Here is a 21,565-nt window from a genome sequence, read left to right as displayed (position 1 = left end):
TAGGTCCCTTCGTGCTCTGTTGTGCGATTTTCAACTCTGTTTTATGGAGGCAGAAAGCCTCAGATGATCTCCCCTCAACTCCATGGGCTGCTCCTTCCTTCTAAGGCCATGTTTTGATCTTAACTAATGTTCAGGATTTCTTCCTATAGGATAGTGGGTCAAATATTCATGTTCCATCTGATTTTTTCTTTCTTTTTAGTCAGATAAGAATATTTTGTACAAGGAGATGAAGCAATGCAGCCAGTTCATATCTTCTGACTCCTACTCAGTGCTTTAACTCATGTCCACCATCTTTCCTGGACTACTGCAGTGTTTATAAGACATTTGACTTCATTTGGTTTATGAAATTTTGCTTATTCTGTCTTTCTTGATCATTAGCCCACGAGGCAGCTTGCATACTTTTCTGTATCCAACATTTCTTTCTGCCCTTTTTTTTCCCCTTTTCCAGAAGGACTTGTTCCTTAGAACAGATGAACCACATACTGAGAAAATGAACAGGCCAGATTGTCTAGTGCTCCGCACCCACTGCTGAAGACAGATTTTCCGGAGAACTCAGTTTCCAAGGAGGCATCTAAATAAGTGACAGATACTCAGAAGTGGAAATGTGCCCACTTCTTTTGGTGCTCAACTAGTGCTAGAGCTGCTCTGAAAAAAACTTGCTCTGATATGGTTGTTCTCCTTCACTTATGCCACAAGACTTCCACATCTCCTTTTTTATACTCTATGGCTCTCTGCCATGCTCACCCTCGTGCCATACCCCATGGCACAGGTCTCAGCTGATCTTCTCCTTCTTGTTGCCATGTCCTTCTGCACCATTAAAAGGTCAGCATGGATATACACTCACATTTCTGTCAAGGGGCTATCAGGGCTAATGCCCCCAGCTGCAGAACATGTGTGCAACATAAATTAATTGTTAAGGCTAATGCTGATTGAAGTTTGGTAATTCAGCCTGCAGGATATACCATATGTTTGAAGTGTATTGTCCAAGTTTAGATTTTAAACTCCCAAGGGCAGGGACCACTCCTTCCTCTGTGTTTACATAGCATCAATGAGACCAACAGTGCTTGGGTCTGATATACATTAACCTCAGCCAATGCATTGTTAAGTTTAATAATGACTAGTTAACATTAAAGCACAATGAATCAAATATATAGACAAAGACTTTTCTTGGCAGAGATTTTTGTCATGTTTTTGATGCCAGATTGCTACCCAAGTATATAGTCCCTGGTCATCTGAATCATTAGCCTTTTCTTGAAAAATTCACCCTTTGCATTGCACCATTCTGGCTTTCCCTTGTTCAGCAGTTGACACTAAGCCATGGATCACTATTTAGGGTAACTAAGCCAGAGCCCACCTAAGTGAAAAGTCTGGAATAGGAAGGCACCTAAATGGCATGCCAGGCAGTGAACTCAGGGAATCACAGAGCCAGGGTGTAAATGGGCAAAAAAAAATAAAGGTCTTGGATGCAAGAATTTAATGTCATTTCTTATTATTTATCTCATTACTTTGTAGTTCCCAGAAACCACACTCAAAGGTTACTGTACACAGGCCCTCCAGTGGGAGCATAAGAGAGCTATAGGAATAAATCCAAACTCCATCTGAAATGACAGGCTGTTTTTCAGTGCTAGTTATGCAACATGTTAGTACCTCTAGGTATAGGACCAGTGGGATTTAAACTTGTACAGCAGATGGTCCGTGCATCATTGCTGGAATGCGCCTGCTGACCCTAGGGCAGAGCCTGAATGGACTTCAAAAGAGAGACTGAGCATGCTTCAAAGTGTTATTGTTTAAATGTTCCACTAAATGGGGACTCCGGAACAAAATATCTAGCTGAGGTCAGTCTGAAAAATGTCAACACACATAATGAGAAAACAGTATGTTGTGTGAGAAAGAATATTTCATAGGGGTATTCTGGCTATTCTGAGTTGAAAAAAACACTTTTTTCATGTGTGTCAGCAGATTGTCATAATCTAAGTGTCTTTCTTCATGAGCTTCATTTGCTTTTGTTGGAAAGGACATGATCTGTGTGTGAAAGTCATAAATACCTTTGGAAAGTGTGTTCTGCCCACAGACAGGTACACTGAGAGAACTGTCAACCCAAGTTATGGTAAAGGTGTGTTGCAATACAGCATTGACATAGCCCTGAAAGCCAACCTTCCCCTCATTTCAGAGAAAAACTTGTAAGGACCTTGTGTTTGGTTTGAGAGTAGGATCCTGTGATTTCTAATCATTACTGTGTTCTGTTTTGTTCCTCCCAAAGCCCATGCCCATAGCATGTTCTTTCACCGGGATAATCCACAAGTTTTGGTTTCTCCTAATGCCATTCAGGGAGGATTTCAGTTGGAAAGGTATTGGGTTCATGTTAAAATCAGAAGGCTTAATATCATGAAGGAAGATTCCTTAAGCAAGTCAAGCTTAACAAGATCACGACTTCAGTAGAAAATTCAAGATTCAGCCTTTGACTTGCTGGTCCCTGAGCTGCGTCCTGGGCATTGTAAATATCAATGGTCTGGTAGCTTTTGGTCTACAGAAAGTTTCCATGTTGGCCACTGGTGATTCGACATGGGTGGCTAAAACATTATTTCCTTTGCTGGAAACAAAGAGCAGCAACCTGAACTTTCACAGCATCTTGTCCTGCTGGGGCATGCCTCTATCTTGATGGAGACACATTGCAATAACACAGATTAAAAGCTAACCCTCCCTGCAGACGTAATAAAGATCCAATGCCAGGAAGAGCAAACAAGACTCGTGTTAAATAAAGGGGAGGCTTGTTTCTTTCCCATATCAATATTCAATAAGATCAGCCAACTTGGCACACTGGGGTGAAAAGAAAGCCACCAGACAAGGTAAAAAACTGAAGGGCTCTGAAGTGAGGTGTTGTTAAACCGAAAAGGTAACTTGGGCTTGTTTGTAGATTCTCTGTGTCTATGTAACGTGTGGTAACTGACACAAAACTTGAATAGCAATCAATATAAGTGGGTCAAAAATAGAATCCGCACCCTCCTTGGAGTCCTGGCTGTTGCACCCAGTATCACTACCCAGCTGTTAGCTGTGGCCCAGATTAAGCAAAAACCCTGTAACCTTACCTAACTGAGTGTGAATTCAGCAAAGCTTTCAGGCCTTTGCTTATCTCCAGTGTATGCTTAACTTCAGTATAGAAACTCTTTGTTAAATAAGACTTTTAAACCTGCAGAGAGCTGATAAAAAATCAGAGTTTCACCTTTTTTATCCTGTTTGCCAAGTGCTACAAATAGCTGATACTCGATGTGTAGATTGTTGCAATTATTCAGTAGCCAAAACTCAAAAGTGTGTCAGTAAGTTAAAGGTGATCTGTTATCTCGGTGTTCCCAAAGCAGATAAGCTACAACACATTTCTGATTAACATAATTTGTTTTAGGAATTCTGGTTCCCTGGAAATATTGTCAGTCCAAAACAAATGCGCTCTGCAAATTCTCTGAACTTCAGCTTGTTAAACTGCTCATGGAAAACAAAAAGTACAAGTCAAGACAAAATGAGGATGTGACAAAACTTTGCACAACAGGGAAACTCCAGTAAACCGAAGGAAAAGATATTACCTCTATTACTCAGTTTGCATTTTTACTTGAGTATTATATGACTATAAACATTTTCTCTGAACAGCTTACAAAGAAACTTGTTCTGAAAGTGATATATGGTGAGAACTTGCATCTAAATTGGGTATATCTAAATTCGACTGAATACAGAGCACTCCTAAAGGTGGCTTTTGGAGCACAGAAAAAAGTTCACAAATACTAAAGAAGAATCACCCCCAACCTCAGAGTCTCCTCCCTCCATATGCTTAATGTACAGGAGTATTTTTGGGATAGCATGTTTATTTGAGTTTGCACTTTGTAGGCAAGTGGTCCCTCAGTTCTTGCCCAGAACATGCCATTTGGTCTTCTTCTCTTAGAGTGCAAAACATGGCCTAGTATTTTGCTGAACAAGGAAGGACTTATAAATGCACTGAGCGAGGTCTACAACACTGCAGCTCTGGCTTCAGGAGGTGGCAGGGATTCTTTATATTCTCTTGCTCATTTACATTAAGCAAACAAACAAAATTCCCAAATCGTGAAGCCCACAAATTATGTATGTAGCCAGGCTACATAATCACATGTTCCCTCTATGGTTACTTTTGTCTTCCCTCTCACTGAAGCTTTCCTCTGCCTGTATTGCTGCTGGTCTTTATTAAGCCCCACATTCTACCAACATTTATGTGCATGATTTACTTCATGCTTTTAAGCAGTTTCGGAGTGTTCAGTAGGTGTTAAATAGGTAATTAACTAGAACACAATAGAGCTTCATATCTGCACAGATCAGACTGAACCTGGTGAAGTTACAGCTGTGCAGAAAGTTCAGTACATGGGGAAGAGTTTGCAGGGTCTTAGTTTGTAGCGTCTACCAGAGCTGGCATTGGCGTTTGTGCAGCACCTGGCACAAAGAGACTCCAAACCTGACCAGGATCCCTAGATCTCAATACTCTGCAAGTAATGATCTGCTCCAGGGACTATAATTAGGCACCAAACAGCAAGTACTCAGAGTTCACAAAGACTCCAGCACGTGGTATTGCCAATACATCTGCTGACATTCGCATCTGCAGATTGTTCATTCAAACACTGCCTGTTTTGGAATACTAAAACATTCCTACCACCCATCAGCTGCTACCTGACCCCTTTAAAATAAACTTTCTTAATGGGCATGTGCCTGAATCACCAAAGAGACTATCAAACTTGGCACTGCAGAGGGAAAGGCAAGCCCGGTGCTAGTGATGGCTCTGCATTCTTACTCTCAGACATCCTGTCATCAGGTCAAAGTTGTGACATGGGGCATGAGCGCCCTGCCTACACACTGCCTGTCCAGCATTTAAATCATCATTATTCCGGGAATTTGTTGCACACCGTGGTACAGGGGTACAAATAATATCAATTAAAGGAAAAGCAAATGACTATAAGCACTTTGTCACGGCTTCCGTGGATATTCAGCAGTGACAAGTGTGCCAGGCTGAGGGGCCCAGCCAGCAGCTGGCAAAGCATGTTTTATGTAGCTTTGTGAACACAGACTATGCAAATGTATTCAAAGGATGTTCTTGAGGCAAATTGGTTGGAGCTAAATTTGCCCAGATGCTCTTGAATCTGCTTATTAGAGTCCTTAGCTTGAAAATTAGCTGGAACTGATGAGTCAAACCAGAGCTGACTTTAGAATCCTTGCATATTAAGGAAACCACAACCGGATTAAATGTGTGCATGTCTATGTAGCATGGAAATTCAGCTCTCAATGCCTGATCCCACTATTCCCAAGATGGGGACTTCACAATGCTTAATATGTGGAGAGCTCCTGGAGAGGCCTGGACAACTATTTTGCTTTGAGTTTTTAGGTTAAGAGAAAATTAAAAAATAGTTTTCTCTTCCATCATGGCTTTTGATTTTTGTACTTGCATCTCATTTTGCCTGCAGAGGCACTCCCTGGCAGTGAACTCATGCCTTCCCACTCCTGTTACATGTTCCATTACCGAAGGTGAATAATCAAGACAAATATGAAGAATGAGAGAAGTATGTACTCATTTATTCAGATAATGAATGTGAGAGATGAAATCATCTTGATCCTGAACTAAAAACAACTACTTCAGGATCCTGTTATGGTAGCAAAAGATACTGGAAGGAGGTGGGATTGTGTTGTGTCAATGACAGTGGTACTTTTATTTCCTTGGACTTCTTTACCATATAAGAAGACTATTAAGGGAAACTATTGGAATCTTTCTTTCACCTGAGTATTGACTTTAAGAAAGAAAACTCTGTCTTGAGCAGTGGTTTAAGCTGGTTTCTCCAAGATAACTGGTAGAAAGTGTCTGCTTGCCCACGAGGCATTTTCACAGATTGACCATATGTTCTCCCCATTTGTGCCACCACTGCAGTCACTGGCAGAGCTCCAGGGCAGCAGCTCTGCCATCCCCCTGCCTCTGTCACCCTGTGTCAGACACTAGCTCGGATCAGCCTTGCCCTTGTGGCAGCTACACTGTGTCTGACCCCTGCCTGGGTGTACAAAGGTGGGAAAAGGGTGGGCCATTTCCTGCTCTTAAACAACTGAGCACTGTTAGCTCAGGGACAATTGAGCCTCTGGTGTTTATACTGTCTTTGTCTGGATAAACTGTATGGACACAGTTGCAATGCAGCCACCAGGAGATTTTCTTGCTGATATTCATGGTGCCAGCATTCCACCCTTAATGTGCATTTTGGGCATCCCCATCTTGAATCAATATCTCGAGCCTCTTAAAACTGGATTATGGTTATGTTTTAATTTATTCTTTAAGATTTTTCTTTTACTGAGGAAATCAAAGCTGAACCCAGTTTTATAACATATGGTCTTCTCCATGCTCTGTTGAAGGTAAATGTCACCTCACTGTGATGCAGTTAGTCTACTCAAGTATCCTCAAAGAATTTGACACCAAGGATGTCCTAAGGGATTGGCCTCCCAATGCCATCTTCTGGGATTTGAGCACTCAGCTCAACATAAAGCTCCAAATATTGCTGAGGCAGACAGAGATATTCAGTATCTCACACTTCACAGAACCTGGACACATTTTGCACACACCAGCTCTGTGTGTAAGGAACTCGGGTTAAATCAGAGAATTTCTCTTCTTTCAGCCTCCAGCTTTTCTATCTGTGTTGCAATGATTGGTCTCCAGCTGTGAGGAATACAGAAAGCTTCTTATTTAATATGCTTTGAGTAATCCCAAAGAAGCCAATTCCTCCCTCCCCAAAATAGCACAGTCTGTGTTCCTTCAGAAACATCTTTGTAAATAACACCAGAAACTAAAATACCTTTCTGGTCCCATAGGCTGAGGTAGGACTTTAGTATAGTATAGTATAGTATAGTATAGTATAGTATAGTATAGTATAGTATAGTATAGTATAGTATAGTATAGTATAGTATAGTATAGTATAGTTGCACTGGCATTCATATATTTCCCATTTCCTCCTGAATTCTTTCCTGCCTTTGTTGGATCTGCCAACAGTGGAGAAAGTCCTGTGGAGGTGAAACCATCTTGTACTCAGGAGATATTTGAATATTTTGCTTGTCTTTGCATTCAGTTTATACATCATCCTGGGACAGCATGCAATTTTTCATCATGAAAAGCATTTGGGGAAAAAAGCTTAGGGAAAACTACAGATTTAAAATAAAACAAAAATAAGACCTACAAAGCAAACCAACCCTTCTATTTGTCCATAGTGCTTACTGGTTAAAGGACAATAGCATAGAAGGTTCCTGGATTTATGTCTCCTCAAAAATCCTATTCTTCCTCAATGGCAATTATACTCCTGAGAAAAAGTCAGATGCCAGATCTAGCCCTGGCATCTTTCAGTGGATTTTTCCTAAAATCAAGAGGCTTTTCCAAGCCTAGTGGTTTCAGATGTTATGATTGATGTTTATTCATTTGTCCTCTCTTCCCATGGAACTGGCAATGGCTGTTATTTCAGTATCCAACACCGCTGTTATGTCTGTTGCTCTAATCTAGCTACTTACATCGTCTCCACCATTGCAGTGTTTGAGCATATCCCAAGAATTAATTTTAAAAACCTACATAAACCTCTTAGAACAATAACAAACTGTCCTTCCTTCCAGCCTTATCCTAGGCAAGAGTCTTGAGTTTTTGAGCTTGTATGTGTGTAACTTACTGAGGCAAAGCTGAATTGAAGAAATGGATCCTATCTTCAGCTGGGAAAAGTGTGAAAGGCTGGCACAGGAGAGCCCACAGTGGTGACCTGGGCTGCCACAAGAGTTTGCCAGGACTAGATGTGCTTCCCCTAGATTTTCTGCTCCTTGGCTCAGGCTCAACAGTATTTTTTATGATTCCTGGAATCTGTCAAGTCATAACATTTTTGAGGGCCAGAGGGTAGACACAGGTTTTCTTTTGACAAAGAGAAGTACTAGTTCTGCCTGGAGATGAGCTGCCCTGATCAGCTGTCACTGGCAGTGTTGCTCTATTTATTCTGCCTGCATTTGGACCAAAATCAGTGTTTCTGTGTGTCTCCTCTCCATCTTTGTCTGGGAATTGTTGTCTGTTATTGCTGTGGACTCTGTAGTCCCCCAAGACAAAATTTATCCTGCAAATTCAGTCTCTGTTTTGGATAGCTTTCTCTCCAGAGGTTGTGAGTCGTTTTTAATGGCTTGTTGGGAGCCTGATCTTACCTGTTACCCAATTTCTGTGCTTTCGAAAGGTAGTCCAGGGGAAGGAAAGGTTGATGAGTCTGTGGGTCCAACAGCTTTGGGGAAGAGGGCAAATCCCATGTGCTTGAGATGGGCAAGGTGGTGGTGAAGATTTAAGTACATTAAATCCTCCGTGAGTAAGAACAAGCTGAAGCTTTTGCCAAGAGCTCTGAATCCAAGAACAGCAAATGGAAGAATTACCAATGTATAAAAATATAAATAAACACATGCCAAGACTAATTGGAGGAACATGTCCTTCTCACTGACCTTAGCCCGTGTGACTGTCCCTCTGCTGTAAGGGACACGAGCCCTTGATTTCTCTGTAACCAATGGGCATAACCCTTGTTTTCAGCTGAGGGATTAAACTGCACATGAGGAAATAATTGAGTGCTGGATGGCATTTTTCACACACCTCTTTTTAGACCTGGATCAATGAAAAGAAATATCATTATATCTCATATTTGTGCTAGAAATGAAGCGATTTGCGTACTTGCAGGAATGAGATACAGTTGTCTCAGAAGTTTTTGTTGGCAATAGAACAGGCAGCTGTCAACGCTTCAGCCTAGAAGTAGATGCAGCTCATTAGGACAGTTGGATATCATCAGATTAGCTGGGCTTGGAGATAGGGTGAGACAGGAAAACATATGACAAGAACTGGCATCACAAAACCTCCCCCTTCAGAAATACTACCTCAAAACCAAGGAATGTTGTGGTTGATTACAGCCAATATCAATACAATATATCCTAGTTTAAGGGCAGACTTGCCAAGTATTTCAGCATGGGTTTCAGTGCCCCTGGTACACATAAAAGTTATGGCATTGGTTCTGGATTATTTACTGGGACTCTGGTAATGATGTTCCTGGCATAGCACTCCTTGCAAACACGTACTTTGGAGGAGTTCCCATACATTTTTTTATTGTCCTCTAGAGCTGTGGTGGCAAGCTGTGTGAAATCTATCCAGAAAACTGGAAGAAATCAAAACTAAAGGGGAAAAAAACAACCAAACTCGATTAAAGATGTCAAAGCCTTTCTTGCGTAGACCTAAAACAAGGTCTGAAATCAAAAGGATATGTGTTGACTGTATAAGAGTCATGGGGGAGGGAGTTTTAGATTTTCTTTCAGTGCCCCTAGAGGATTGCCTGATATATTCTGCCTGTATTTCTGAGACCAGAAAGATGCTTTCAGACTGGAAATAATTCAAAGATGAATAACAAACAAAAGCAACAGCAAAAAATACCTGAGTGGCAGCAGGGACTAATTTTGAAGAAAGCTTAAACAGACTTGTGTCAGTTACAGGTCAAGGTGAACAAGGCCCTCAGCAGTACTCCATGGATATGTAAAAAAATGTAAATGGCAGCAGGCAGATGAAGTGTTTGTCAGCATGCATTGCCATGGTTTGTTTTTGTGTTCAAAAGCTCTTTGTTCTAAGCACACTTCTCTTTTCAGAGCATGAGCTTTAGCTTTGCAACCCAAGCAGCAGGGATGCCTTGTGTTTCTTTAGGACTTTTCATCAGATGATCCCCAAATGCTTTAAAAGGGTGAATTAAAGGAGCTTCGCATTTAGAAAAAAAATAGAAAAGGATTAATTTCTTCCTTCCAGAATGCAGTCAGCTCTGAGTGTAAAGTAAAAGAGGACCTGGATTCTCCAGTGGGTGAGATCCTTCTCCCTTTATATTGCTGCAGAGTCACAAACAAAGGATTTGTTACCCACCCTGAGTTCCTATCTGGGGACACTTTGAGCAAAGGGAAGAATGGCTCCCCACTTGTGGAGAGTGTGCTGCAGCAAGCAGCAACAGGAATAGAAGTTGTATAAAATTAAAACATAGGGAAGGAATAAAAGAGATAATTGCAATTTCCTTGAAGGTATTAGGCTTGATCATCATAACTGCTGCCTCCATTCTTAATAGCAAGGAGGATGTACACACATCTGTATGATTTCTCTGCTGAGCAGCACCTCTGCTTACTCAGTACTGATTTGGGGTTGCTAGAGCAACACCAAAACCACTTCCTATAGAGCGTGGATGTGCTCTGCAGGCCCCCAGGCTTACATGGTTAGCAGAAATTAGGAAACTTCACAGAGGAAATACAATGCAAAGTACTAAAAGATGTGGAAACCTTGAATAGGGATGTAAATTCAACCACTATTTAGTCGATGCTAAGGGAAGATAAGAGCATGATGGCCTTAGAACCTCTTTAAGGCAGCTTTTAGTCTGTTAATAATCAAGAGGATATTGCTTTATTAAAAAAAAAATAAAAATTTTATTTTATTTGAACAGTTCCCTTCAAATACTGTTTTTGTGCACACTAACATGCAACACCCATGTAACTTTGTTTTAAGTCTTATACTTGCATTCAACATTCATTTAGCTTTCATTACTGAAAAGATTTCAAATGCCAGAGGATGTACGAAACCTGCTGGGTGATTTGCAAAATCTTCCGGTGTTGAAAAATTTTTAATGATTAAACACTTTATTAATTGCTTCCATTTTATTTGATTCCTATTGCCACAGGAATCCCGAGGGCTTTACAACAAGGAAGATCTGTACTCCCTAAATTATAATTTCTGGGATTATGCTAAAGCACCATGTGAAAACAAGTAATTTTTATTCAGACAATTCTCTGTTTCAAACACATCTAATTGAGAAAAAAATTAGGAATTCACCTCTAGGCTGTTTACTAATAAAATCCCGAAGTATTTCTGTAGAATTGTATTTGCTACACAGCTGGTGTGATCCTGGAAAAGGAAGCTCAAGGTCTGCCTAACCTGGAGATTTTTCTCCAATGTGTTTCTACTGAATTGGGAATTGTTTGAGTAGTGTTCTTTCTAAAAGTGTTCCTGATGCTTTTGATGTTGAACTTTTGCTTGTTGGCTGTTGTGTGTCCTTGGCTGTAGCAATAATGCAGCAACTTCATTTCCCTCATATTCTCAGAACAATTGAAATTTTGGTCCATGCCCAGAGAATCATAAAACCATGGACCATAAGTTTAGGGGAGTGTTTCTACAGGCACTGGTGATGAAATTACTCCTGGAATATTGCAGTTATTTAAAATTTCACCTTGCTGGAAAGTACTGGCAGCTTGAAAGGAGGAAAAAAAACCAGACAGCTTGAGAGCCTCACACATAACAAAAGATTAGAAGAACGGCTTTTGAGCCAAAAGACAAGTGGTGATTTTGACATGAGCACAAACATGAAGGTCAATGTGGATGTTAATACAGAAGAATAGGAGAGATCTCATTTACTTTACAGCTGAATCAAGGGTTGTACAATACAATAAACGTAGCTCCTATACATTTATTCCCTGATCTAGATACAACACGGCTAAAATGATGTATTGTATAGCTGGGCTACAGCCAGGTCAGAGTCCCACACAACCAGCAGACTGAACAACGTGCTCTGGCCACAGCACCTCCTGGGAGAGCACTCCAGAGCAGAGACAAGCAGTGGTTGGCAACTACATCTGGTAACCATGTCCCCAGGCCACCAACACACAGGGAGTGTTGGGCTAATGTATGACATTGTTGCAGAGAAAATGCCCTTTGACTATGAGACAGCGAGTTCCAGTAGTGTGACTGGCTGGGAGGCAGGTACCCACAACAGACCCACTGCCGACAGCTGGGGGTGCCTAAATCTAGGTTGGGCAAAATATTAGAGACTATGCAGAGTCTGCATCGGCCCAGCACAGGCAGGGAGACAGGGATGCTGGAGGTCTGCAGAGATCTCAGTGGATCTTGGCCTTCTCTTCCATCTCTGATTGCTGCCCTGCCAGCCTTGGAGTACATTATTGTTTATTACCCAGAGGGGACAGCTGAATTCCTTCTACAGCAACAATATTTTTTTGTGATGCCAATGCCATGACCTTTATTCATGAAAAACAAAGTACAAATGGGGAAAGCAGGGTGGAGCTCTGTCAGAAATGTGATGTAAACAGCTACAAAGATGTGGTATGCTCCTCCAAAACCATTTCCCACCAGGTAAGGATCAGAGCAACAGGCATTGCAAACACAGCAGAGATCCTATCTGATATTTTGTTAAGCTAATTGCCTATACCTAACAGCAAGGCTTAATAAAAATTGCCAAATTGAACTTTTGCTCAGATTAGACAACATCAACAACAATAGTTTCCAAAAGATTTATGGAAACAAATTCCCATTCCAGGTATCTGCTGACATTTTAAAAAAGCCAGCCTCTTTTCTAGCATTCATGAAAGTAACATGAACAATTCAGTAGGAGAAGAGCTCCCGTTTTGTTGTGGAAACAGTCTCCGCAGTACCCTTGAAAATTCATCCTGAGGCAAGTTTGAAATAATTCATGCTTTTGCTCTTACAAAAATATCTTCATGTTTAGAGCAAACAGCTGTTTTGCTGGTGGAAAACAGCAGAAACATGACCTGTATTTAAACCTGTATCTTACTGGGAGAACTGGGAGCTTCATCTCCGAGTAGGGATGCAAAATTCAGGCAGTGACACATGCAAAAACTTCTGGGGTGGCATGAATTCAGCTTGAGGGGACCCTGAGCTGAAGCCAGGTGAAGTGGACATTGGCAGCGTCCTCTGCTCTGTCTGGAGATGGTGCCCGAGATGGTCCTGAGCTCCAGCAGGCCAGGGGATGTGCCTGATAGATGCTGTACCTCTCTCCACATGGTTTCATGGACCTCTGGAGGCACTGGATAGAAAAGCTCCCAGAGGTCCAGCACACTCTCCACTCTGTGCCTCTGCTCCATGGCTTATTCAGCTGTGTCAGCACGCAGTCCCAGGCCCTGCTGCTCAGGATGATGCCTGCCCACTGCCACAGCCCAGCCTGGCCGTGCAGCTCCTCCATGATGCCCACGGCCTCCAGCAGAAATTGCTGTGAGGCAACAGGGGTCAAGGGTGTCTGTGAGTGCCAAGGGCATCCCAAATCCACTTCGGCTGCTCCAGAGTTTCCTGGGATGTGCTTCTCAAGGAAATGTGGGAGTACAAGGACAAGTTTTCACACTTCTCCCCATGAACTTCATGAGCCCAACAGACAAACTTGCAGAAGTAAAAAGGACAAAACTTGAGAACTTTGGCTGACACAGAGAGTGAGAGACAATTGCTCAGTGCTACAAGCAGCCTGTGACCAACTGTTCACAAAGTATTAACCATTTGTGGCACATTTAATAATCATTAAGTGATAATATTGGGCTTTGATACAAATCAGAGCTGGCTAACATTGGCCAAAGAGATTTAGAGGACCAAGTCTGGATAGTTTGTGCTGTGTGCTGAGTCTATTCCATCCTCTCGTTTCCCCACCTTCTCGTGTACAGACAACAAAGCAGGATTGGTCTGGCTTGGAGAGACAGAGGCAGAAATCGCTCTCTGCAAGGATGCACTGCTGGGTTGGTGGTGTTGCTGCTGCTGCACCCAGATAAACTTTCCAAAAGCAGTCTGTGCCCAGGTTGGGACATAAGCGTCAGGTATCCCAAAAGAGAAGTGCAGGGATGCCGCAGTGAATATTGCTGAATTTATTTTAGGCCACGGAGATTCTGGCTGAAAGATCACTTGGGAGCATGCCAAAGGTCCAGAAAAGGTAACTGCTTGGGAAGGATCAAGGTCACCCACGCCTAAGAGCCGCTGGCGTCCCCTCAGTGACAGTTCTGCCTTGCGGAGGTGGAAGCCCAGGCATCTCCTCGGAGCACGCGGGCAATTCTGCAAGTGCTCGTGCCCGGGGCGGGCGGGCAGGGAAACACCGGGCAGGAAAACGCACCGGGCAGGGATGCACCGGGCAGGAAAACGCACCAGGCAGGGACACACCGGGCAGGAAAACACACCGGGCAGGGATGCACCGGGCAGGGACGCGCCGGGCAGGGAGGCACCGGGCAGGAATGCACCGGGCAGGGACGCACCGGGCAGGGACACACCGGACAGGAAAACGCACCGGGCAGGAATGCACCGGGCAGGGACACACCGGGCAGGGACACACACCGGGCAGGAATGCACCGGGCAGGGACACACCGGGCAGGGACACACCGGGCAGGGACACGCCGGGCAGGGACGCGCCGGGCAGGGACGCGCCGGGCGCGGCGGATGCTCCGCGGCTCTCGGTCCGGGCTAAAGCGGCGCTCCCGCCGCCAGCTCTGCCTCCCTTCCACCAGATGCAAGCAATTTGTTTAGCATTTGGACTGGTAGTCTGGAAAACCGAAGCGCTGTGTTTTTAAGTTTATATTATATGCTTGCTTTCCAGTTCTGTTAATTAAAATCATGATACTGGACGAGCAGTTGCTGGATAGCTTGCAGGGTTCGTTTTAAATTTCTTCTTTTTTCTAGACACTCAGACATTTGAAGCCCTTTCTCTGCTTGCAGTGTATTAATTCATCTAGAAATTCTATCTGAACTCGTACGAGTATGCATTTGGGAATGGTTTTGTTTGTTACAGTATTTTCTCCCCGTTTGTCTACATCTACCAATGTAATTTGTCAGAATAAATGAAGTAATTGAAAATTATACACTCCTCATAACTGTTTCACCATCACTTTGAGAGGGAAGGGAGCAGAGGGACCCATAAGCAAATAGAAAGAAGTGTGAGTATGTATTCATTCACTCAGGTGATCACTCTTCTTCTTCAGTGAGTTTAATCCATCAGCATTTCTGATTCTGTAAGTCATGAAGGCTCAACTGCCTCAGCAAGTTCTCCACTGCTTTTGTCCACATTTTGGGACTATTTTCCACTGTGATGTCTACTGTCACCCAGGATGTGGCTAGGCCAACCCTGCTCAGCTCAATTATCAGCTCCAAATGGAAATGGAAGTGGTTCTGCTGGGCAGCCTCAGACTCTATTGACCTGTTATTGCTTTCAGAGGGAGTCTGCCACAACTTCTTCCTTGTCCCTCAACTTACATCTCCTGTGGTTTCCCAGATTCCATATCACCTTTGCTGCACCCATGTAACTATCTTGACTTGGCAGGACTCATGAGCCCCAAGAAATCTCTGCAGGCTGTGCAGCAGCAGAATATTTAGCTGCAGCACGGCAGGTGTGTTACTAGCAGGGAAAGAGGCATATTCACCATGTGCATCTTCTCCAAGCACACCTTGTGTTACTGGAGTAGCACTAACAGAGCACTTGGTGCAGTGAGGGAACATCACTTACACTGCCCAGATGTAAAGCTTTGCTTTCAGGACTGAAAACATTGAGTGTGGACATGTGCAAGGACACACATCTACAGCGTTTACTTTGTCCATCCGCAGACAAAGCTCAGAGTCGCTCAGCAAAGCTCACATGAGCTTCTCCTATGCACAAGTGAACATCACCTGAGCTCAGCAAAGCCTTTCTATGCAAATCCCAACTGCTCTGCATTGGGATCATCAAACAATGAGTCCAGAATTAGATCCAACAAGATGTCTTGGGTTTTTTTGTGGTTTTTTTTAGCAAGTACATTCAGCAACTTAGCCTTTTTAGGGCTTATGTCTTGGTTATTCATACTACCATTTGCCTTCTTTTGGAAAATTCAACTCATGTGATAGAGGAATTCTATGTGTCAAATACTCATGCAGAAATTCTGATATGAGTGCTTCTGTAAAATACAGAAGTGGAAAATGGTAGGAAATTATTTTCTTGGGTGGCTTTTAAAACAAATTTTACATGATTGAGCCAGCAAAGAACAATGCCAACATAAAAAATCCATTACCTGTTAATCTTGTCCTGGTTTTGGCAAATTAGGCAGGCACTGCAAGATTTTATATGAACTGTTATGTAATAGTTCAGGCAAAAAAAATTAAGAGAGATAAGTTATCATATATCTAGTACTAGGTAATCAGATTAAAAAGAAAAAAAAACAAACAACTGGGAAGTGCAATAATTGGATTTGCTAATGCCACATAAAATAAAAAGATGAGTACATATTTGGATTTTTGCACAGGGCAAGTGCCACAGAATTTTCCCTAAGGAACAATCCTCTATTGGCAAAGTGTGGTCAAATGGAACAAACAAATCTTTTTTTTCTCTAATTACTGTGATTCTGTTTAAAATCAGAAGATGTCAATTTTAGCATGTGGAATGCAATTGTGAAAGAAAATGGGTTTCCTGGATTTTCAGTGATTGACTAAAATTCACACACATACTGGTTATTTTAATTTAAGGAAAAAGGATTTTGTTTCTTTATCCTGTTACATAACACTGGATCTATTCTCCCTTGAACACACAAGTATGATTATCATTAATCTTAAAGGGAAACAGTTGTCTTTCAAAATCCTTTCTGAACTTCTGAATTTTTATCTTTTTTTTTTTTTTTTTAAGTTAGATCCCAAATGACTGGAGATGAATTGAAGATGAAAGCATATTGTTTATTTTTTTTAATTAGATTACTTTAATCGTATTTATACATAGTTCTTCTACTGTTCTTCCCAACAGCAATAATGAAGAAAAAAACATTGTTTTAGAGTGACTTCCAAAATACAAAACATACGGTACATACAGCATCCAGCAGGAGACAGAGTACCTGTTATTGCTTTTTTAGCTCATTTTTATGAAACTGGCTGGCTTTCAGTTCAGAGACATTCTTTAATAATACTTATATTTTTCATTCTATAGTGCATTCCTTTCAAGGATTTTAAATTGCTCAGGAGATCTTGAAAATCCCAGTGAAAACCTTTGGATATATGAGAGGTTTTTATTTGCAGGTAGCTGACTGTCAGTTAACTTGAGACACTCACTTTTTTCCAACAGCCAGTGTGACCACTTTGGTTTCTCTGTGTTTGCCCCTCACTTTAGGAATCAGCCCGTGTAAAGCAACAGGAATTTCCAAACTCAACTGGTGTTCAGAAAGGACCAGCTCCAGCCTCTCAACCTTGCTAAGTGCCTCAAGTTAATTTGGAATTAGCTTGATGTAAGGAAAGGACTGGTGCAGGCAATCCCATAATGGCTAGGCCATCTCAAATATAACCAAAATAGGCCACCCAGAGCATTAAAGCAAGAGAATTTAATGCCAACTGGCTACTTTTCAAGAAGACCTGTGGTTTTTCATTGCCATTGTGTTTGACTTGTAAACCGGGTGCAGGGCTCTATCACTGGCAGGTTCACATGATGGGGAGTGTACCAAAAACACAGGTCATGTTTTGGTTTCTGTTTGATACCTTATTTATATATGAATTATATGGATAAACTAAGAAAAATTAACTGTCCAGGCCATAATTTCATCTAAAATAAACACAGACTAAAACTACAGCAACTTAGTGGATTGTGTGGATTAGTGAGATATCCTGGTATGTAACAGCAATAGAAACAGTTTATTCCCCAATTTAGTAATGCTTAAAATCTGCAATCCAGAGTCACTCCATGATATGCAAATCCCTTACAAAATCTGCTTCCCTTTTTCATGCTCAGGATCCTCTGCTACATAAGGGAACCCCAAAGACTGATTCCATATAACTTTGTGTAGGAAATTCATGTATAGACAATCATTAATGCAATGGACTTATTCAGACCATCTTTTTGCCATTCTTGCTTACACAATTCTTTACAGACAATGCTGTCCATTTCTCTCCTACTGCTGGACTTCACGCCTGAATGAACTTTGCTTTTTTCTAATTTTAATGTTTATTTGTAAAATCTTCCCAATCCCTGCCAAATTTCCTCTTTGTCCATGCCCCATCTTGGTCCCGAGTTCATGAAACATCATGTTCCCTCTAGCAGCCAAACAATGAAAACACGGTTTCTCCTGAAAAATGAAGAAATATATCAGTTACCGTTTTAAAATTAATGAGAATTTGCTGATAAGCATATTTTAGGTCCTGGTGTAATGCCCCTCCCTCCACCTCACCTTATGGAAACCTGAAGTAGCCATACCCTTGGGTTAATATTCATCCTTCTGAAATCTGGCACTCACATCCCTGCCCCTTGAGACCTCTTTACCCGGGTGCAAATACAGTGAATCTCTCCTGACTTTCGTGCCATCTCAGTAGATTTCCACACGTTGTAGCCAAGCTGGGGATTTGGCCCAGTGTCTTTTTTAAACCCTGTGACCCAGACGTGGAGATTAAAAAAGAGTTGTGTTATCGGATTAAACAGATACAAGAGGCACTCGCTGTATCAGCATCCAACACCTTAAAACTCCAGCAAGAAGATCAGCATGGTAATGGCAAAAATAGTCTCAGAGAAAGAGGGAAAACTCAAAGGAAGGTAATGGTAAACCTGTGCCTTGGACTGGGGTGCAAAAACCTGCCACTCTGCCAGGCTGCCAAAGCAGCCACAGGGATATGGTGTTCTGCTTGCTATAGCATCTTGATACAGGATACACTCGAGGTATAAAAGTCATTTGAACTCCACCTACTCGTAGCCAGAGTGATTTTGGCTTTAGTTAAATTTGGGTTAATGTCTTCTCAATGGGGTTTTTAAGGAGTTAGGCTTGATTACATTATGAACTGCATCAGTGGACACCAAAATCAGCAAAGCTGCAGAAGCAAAAATTCTAACAGATTAAAAACAGACCTACATGAAAAGGATAGTAATTTCAGACACCATTTGTATGCTTAATATTGTACACATGCTTATGCTTTGTGATTTGGGCTCTAACTTGTGATTTTGGTTACATAAGAGAGTGGAGAAGCCAGAAGCATAAGTGCTGCTGTACGCCACTGCAGCTGAAGGCAGAGTTCCCCAAATATTCATCAGGCACATTTTTAGTTGTGCTATCTCATAATGAAATAGCAGATAGAAATGTGCATATTTATGACACAAAAGGAATTATTATTATTATTATTATTATTATTATTATTATTATTATTATTATTATTATTATTATTATTATTATTATTTCCGGGTACTGTTTACATACCTCTGACTTCAAAACAGCTTTGGCTATTGGTCTTTTACCCCAATCGTTTCTTTTTTTTAGACAGAGAGAGCAACCATGTGCTTTGTGTGGCTGACTTTAATGAGTGAGGAGCAACAGAAAAAGAGAGCAAGAGACAAAATACTTTGATTCCTCTAGAGAACTAGAGCAAAATATTCCACTGCTGTCAGTGGTACAGCTGTGCTGGCAGGATCCTTCACACAGACAAGGCTCCAGCCACTACTTACATTTCACCGATGTGACTGCTGGTTCCTAATCTGCATCTAGGCATCCTCACTGCAACCAAACAAGTGGCTGAGCTGAAGCTTTTGCTTCATTCCGTAGTGCAGCCAGAGCTGCCTATTTGTGGTCCCTCATGGAGCCTCACAAAATGTGAGCTGCCTTCTGTGAAGGATGCCTACGAATCAAAGTTGCAGTACACAAGAAGCCTTGTGAATCAGAAGACATAGGTGGCAGCATGGACTACATCGTTATGAGCTTAAACGCGGCTGCTCAGTGGAGATATGTCATCAATTAGCTGTGTATATCCTATATCTCTACCTGGTTTTCTGCTAAAAACCTACTCACGTTCCAAATCAGCTTGGATACTGAAAACCACAAAATGCACTGGAGTAAGGGAAAATCGGATGTGTGACTGTGGCACAGTGTTTTTGGCATCCTGTATTGCCATCAAAAGGTGTGCAGAATGGTGCAGCTTTTGCAAGAACCAGCTGAGGAAATCAGCCTTTTCTGATACCTCTCTGGAGGCTGCTGTGATGGAATTTGATCCCCCCAGCAGCCTGTGCATAGATGATGGATTCCGGAGGTGGTCCCCCAGTGACTGCTGTCCTAGTTTGTGGTGTAGAGAGGTAGCATCTTGTATCTGGGAAAACCTAGAGAGCAGAGATGTGGGGACTATTCACTCTCCTTTGGTCCATCCCTGCTGTTCCCTGTGCAAGGTTAGCACCGCGGAATTTCTCTGAAACACAGATGGCCCAAAAATCTCCTTTTCACCACAAGAGTACTCCCGCAATGCAAATGGTATTTTGCAGTACAGAGGATCTTACTAAGTCTTCAGCAGGGGTTATATGAAAATTCCTCGCGATCCTCTCTGCCGCTGTATTATTTCATTAAGAGAACCGAGGGGATGCAGGTAGGAGAGCAGAGACATGTTTGAGTCATATACCCGTTCGCCTGCAGGGGAAGAGGACCGGCTTTCGGTTCTGTGAAACCCGATGCAAAACAAAACCTTGCCCTGCTCATTTTCTCCGCCGATCGCCCCGGCCCCCGGCCGTACTTTGTTCTCCTGCTGAGACCGGGACTTCCCGGTGCCGGGGATCGCGCTTTGGGGAGGCGGCAGGGCAGAGCAGGGATATCCCAGCCTCCCAGGCACCTGCCAGGCCACGCTCCCGCGTTGCCTCCTCCAGCAGCAGATGGCTGCGGGACCAAACCTGTCCCAAAAGCCTGGCAGAGCGGCACCGGGTCCAGAGTCCAGCCCCCGGGGCTCCGGGAAGAAAAGTGGCCGCGGAGGAGCAGAGGAGGGCCGCGGACACAGGCACGGGCAGCGGCGGTGACAGCGCCGTGGGATGCTTTTCCTATGAGAAGGGCACTCTTTGTGTAAAGATAAAAAACAGCGATTCAAAAAATGTACGAATATGAAAAATACCGAGAGGAGATGAGCGGCTGGGAGACCTCGCTCCGCTCCCTGCCCGCCGCCGCAGCCGCGGGACAAGGGCCGGGTCCCTCGGGCCGGCTCGGGGCGGCCCCGCTGCCGCTCCCGCTGCCCGCGGCAGCCGCGGGGGAGGGCGGGCGGCCCCGGGCGGCCCCCCCGAGGCGGCGGCCGCTGCCCCGCACCCGCCCGCCCCTCCCCGCCGGCCCGCGGCCGCCTGCCAGCCCGGGCTCCGCCGCCGTGTCTGCGGCATGGCCCCTCCTCCCCCACACCCCTTCCTTTAGGCTCCCCCCTCCCCAGCAAAGAAGAGGCCGTGCCGGTGTTTTTCCACTCAGCAGGATGGGTGATGCTCAAAGCTCCCTCATTAGACAACAGACACGAGAGGTCAGGAAGAAAGCGCTTATAAATTACCGTTTCCTCCTGCTCGGCGCTGCTAGTCGCGCCGCACCGCTCCGCCGGACGCGCCGCAGGGGCGCAGCGGCGCGCAGGCACCGCGGCCAGCGGACACAGGTACCGGCACCTCCCGGCCGGGCGGGCGGGCGGGCGGTGGGGCTGCTCTGCTGCTCTGCTGCTGCTGCTGCTGCTGCTGCTGCTGCTGCTGCTGCCGCTGCGCTGGTGGCGGTGGCGGTGGCGGGGCTGGCGCGGCGAGGGTCGCCCCTCGCTGCCGCGATGAACAAAGGGGCGGCCGCTCCGCGCCCAGCGGAGCCGAACCGAGCCGGGCCGGTGGCGGCGGCATCGTCCTCCCTTTGTCCGCCTCTGCTCGGGGTGCCCCTGGGCGCGCTTTCCCTTCCCCCTTTCCATTTATTTATTAATTCGTTCTTCTTTTTAAAGCCCCCTCCTCCCCAGCCCTCGCATTACCCTGGCGGTGTTTTTCCTCCCCAGTGGTTATTT

At 43.8% G+C, this 21,565-nt stretch overlaps 2 protein-coding genes across 12 annotated transcripts in view; one reads left to right on the top strand and one right to left on the bottom strand.

Moving 5' to 3' along the window:
• SLC6A6 (solute carrier family 6 member 6) overlaps window positions 1–21,565 on the top strand; it is a 93,403-nt gene that overhangs the window by 15,032 nt on the left and 56,806 nt on the right. For 2 of the 8 annotated variants that reach the window (XM_014872230.2, XM_088171428.1), the window contains exon 1: window positions 21,081–21,184. The exons of 5 other annotated variants lie outside the window; for them this stretch is intronic. The gene's annotated coding sequence lies outside the window, so the exon portion shown is untranslated. Of the gene's footprint in view, window positions 1–21,080; window positions 21,185–21,565 lie in introns of those variants that run through there. One more of the 8 variants, XM_014872237.2, reaches the window with a different exon arrangement.
• Window positions 16,499–21,529, bottom strand: LOC148222483 (uncharacterized). 4 transcript variants are annotated; one of them, XR_015806043.1, is made up of 3 exons: window positions 21,086–21,529; window positions 17,995–20,600; window positions 16,499–17,892 (listed from the first exon to the last, which is right to left on the bottom strand). XR_015806043.1 is itself a non-coding variant. In XM_088171433.1 (2 exons), exons 1-2 carry the CDS (start codon window positions 21,473–21,475, stop codon window positions 20,265–20,267), a joined length of 726 nt encoding a protein of 241 aa, XP_088027559.1. In that variant the 5' UTR covers window positions 21,476–21,529; the 3' UTR covers window positions 16,499–20,264. The 4 variants fall into 4 exon arrangements, 1 of the variants encoding a protein (XP_088027559.1); XR_015806044.1 differs by having other exon boundaries at window positions 16,499–18,190; window positions 19,254–20,600; XR_015806045.1 differs by having other exon boundaries at window positions 19,254–20,600.

This window comes from Sturnus vulgaris, chromosome 11 (genome assembly GCF_052056855.1).
Source record: "Sturnus vulgaris isolate bStuVul1 chromosome 11, bStuVul1.hap1, whole genome shotgun sequence".
Taxonomy (NCBI): domain Eukaryota; kingdom Metazoa; phylum Chordata; class Aves; order Passeriformes; family Sturnidae; genus Sturnus; species Sturnus vulgaris.
The sequence above is the reverse complement of the archived record's forward strand: the minus strand, read 5'-3'. Positions and strand labels throughout refer to the sequence as shown.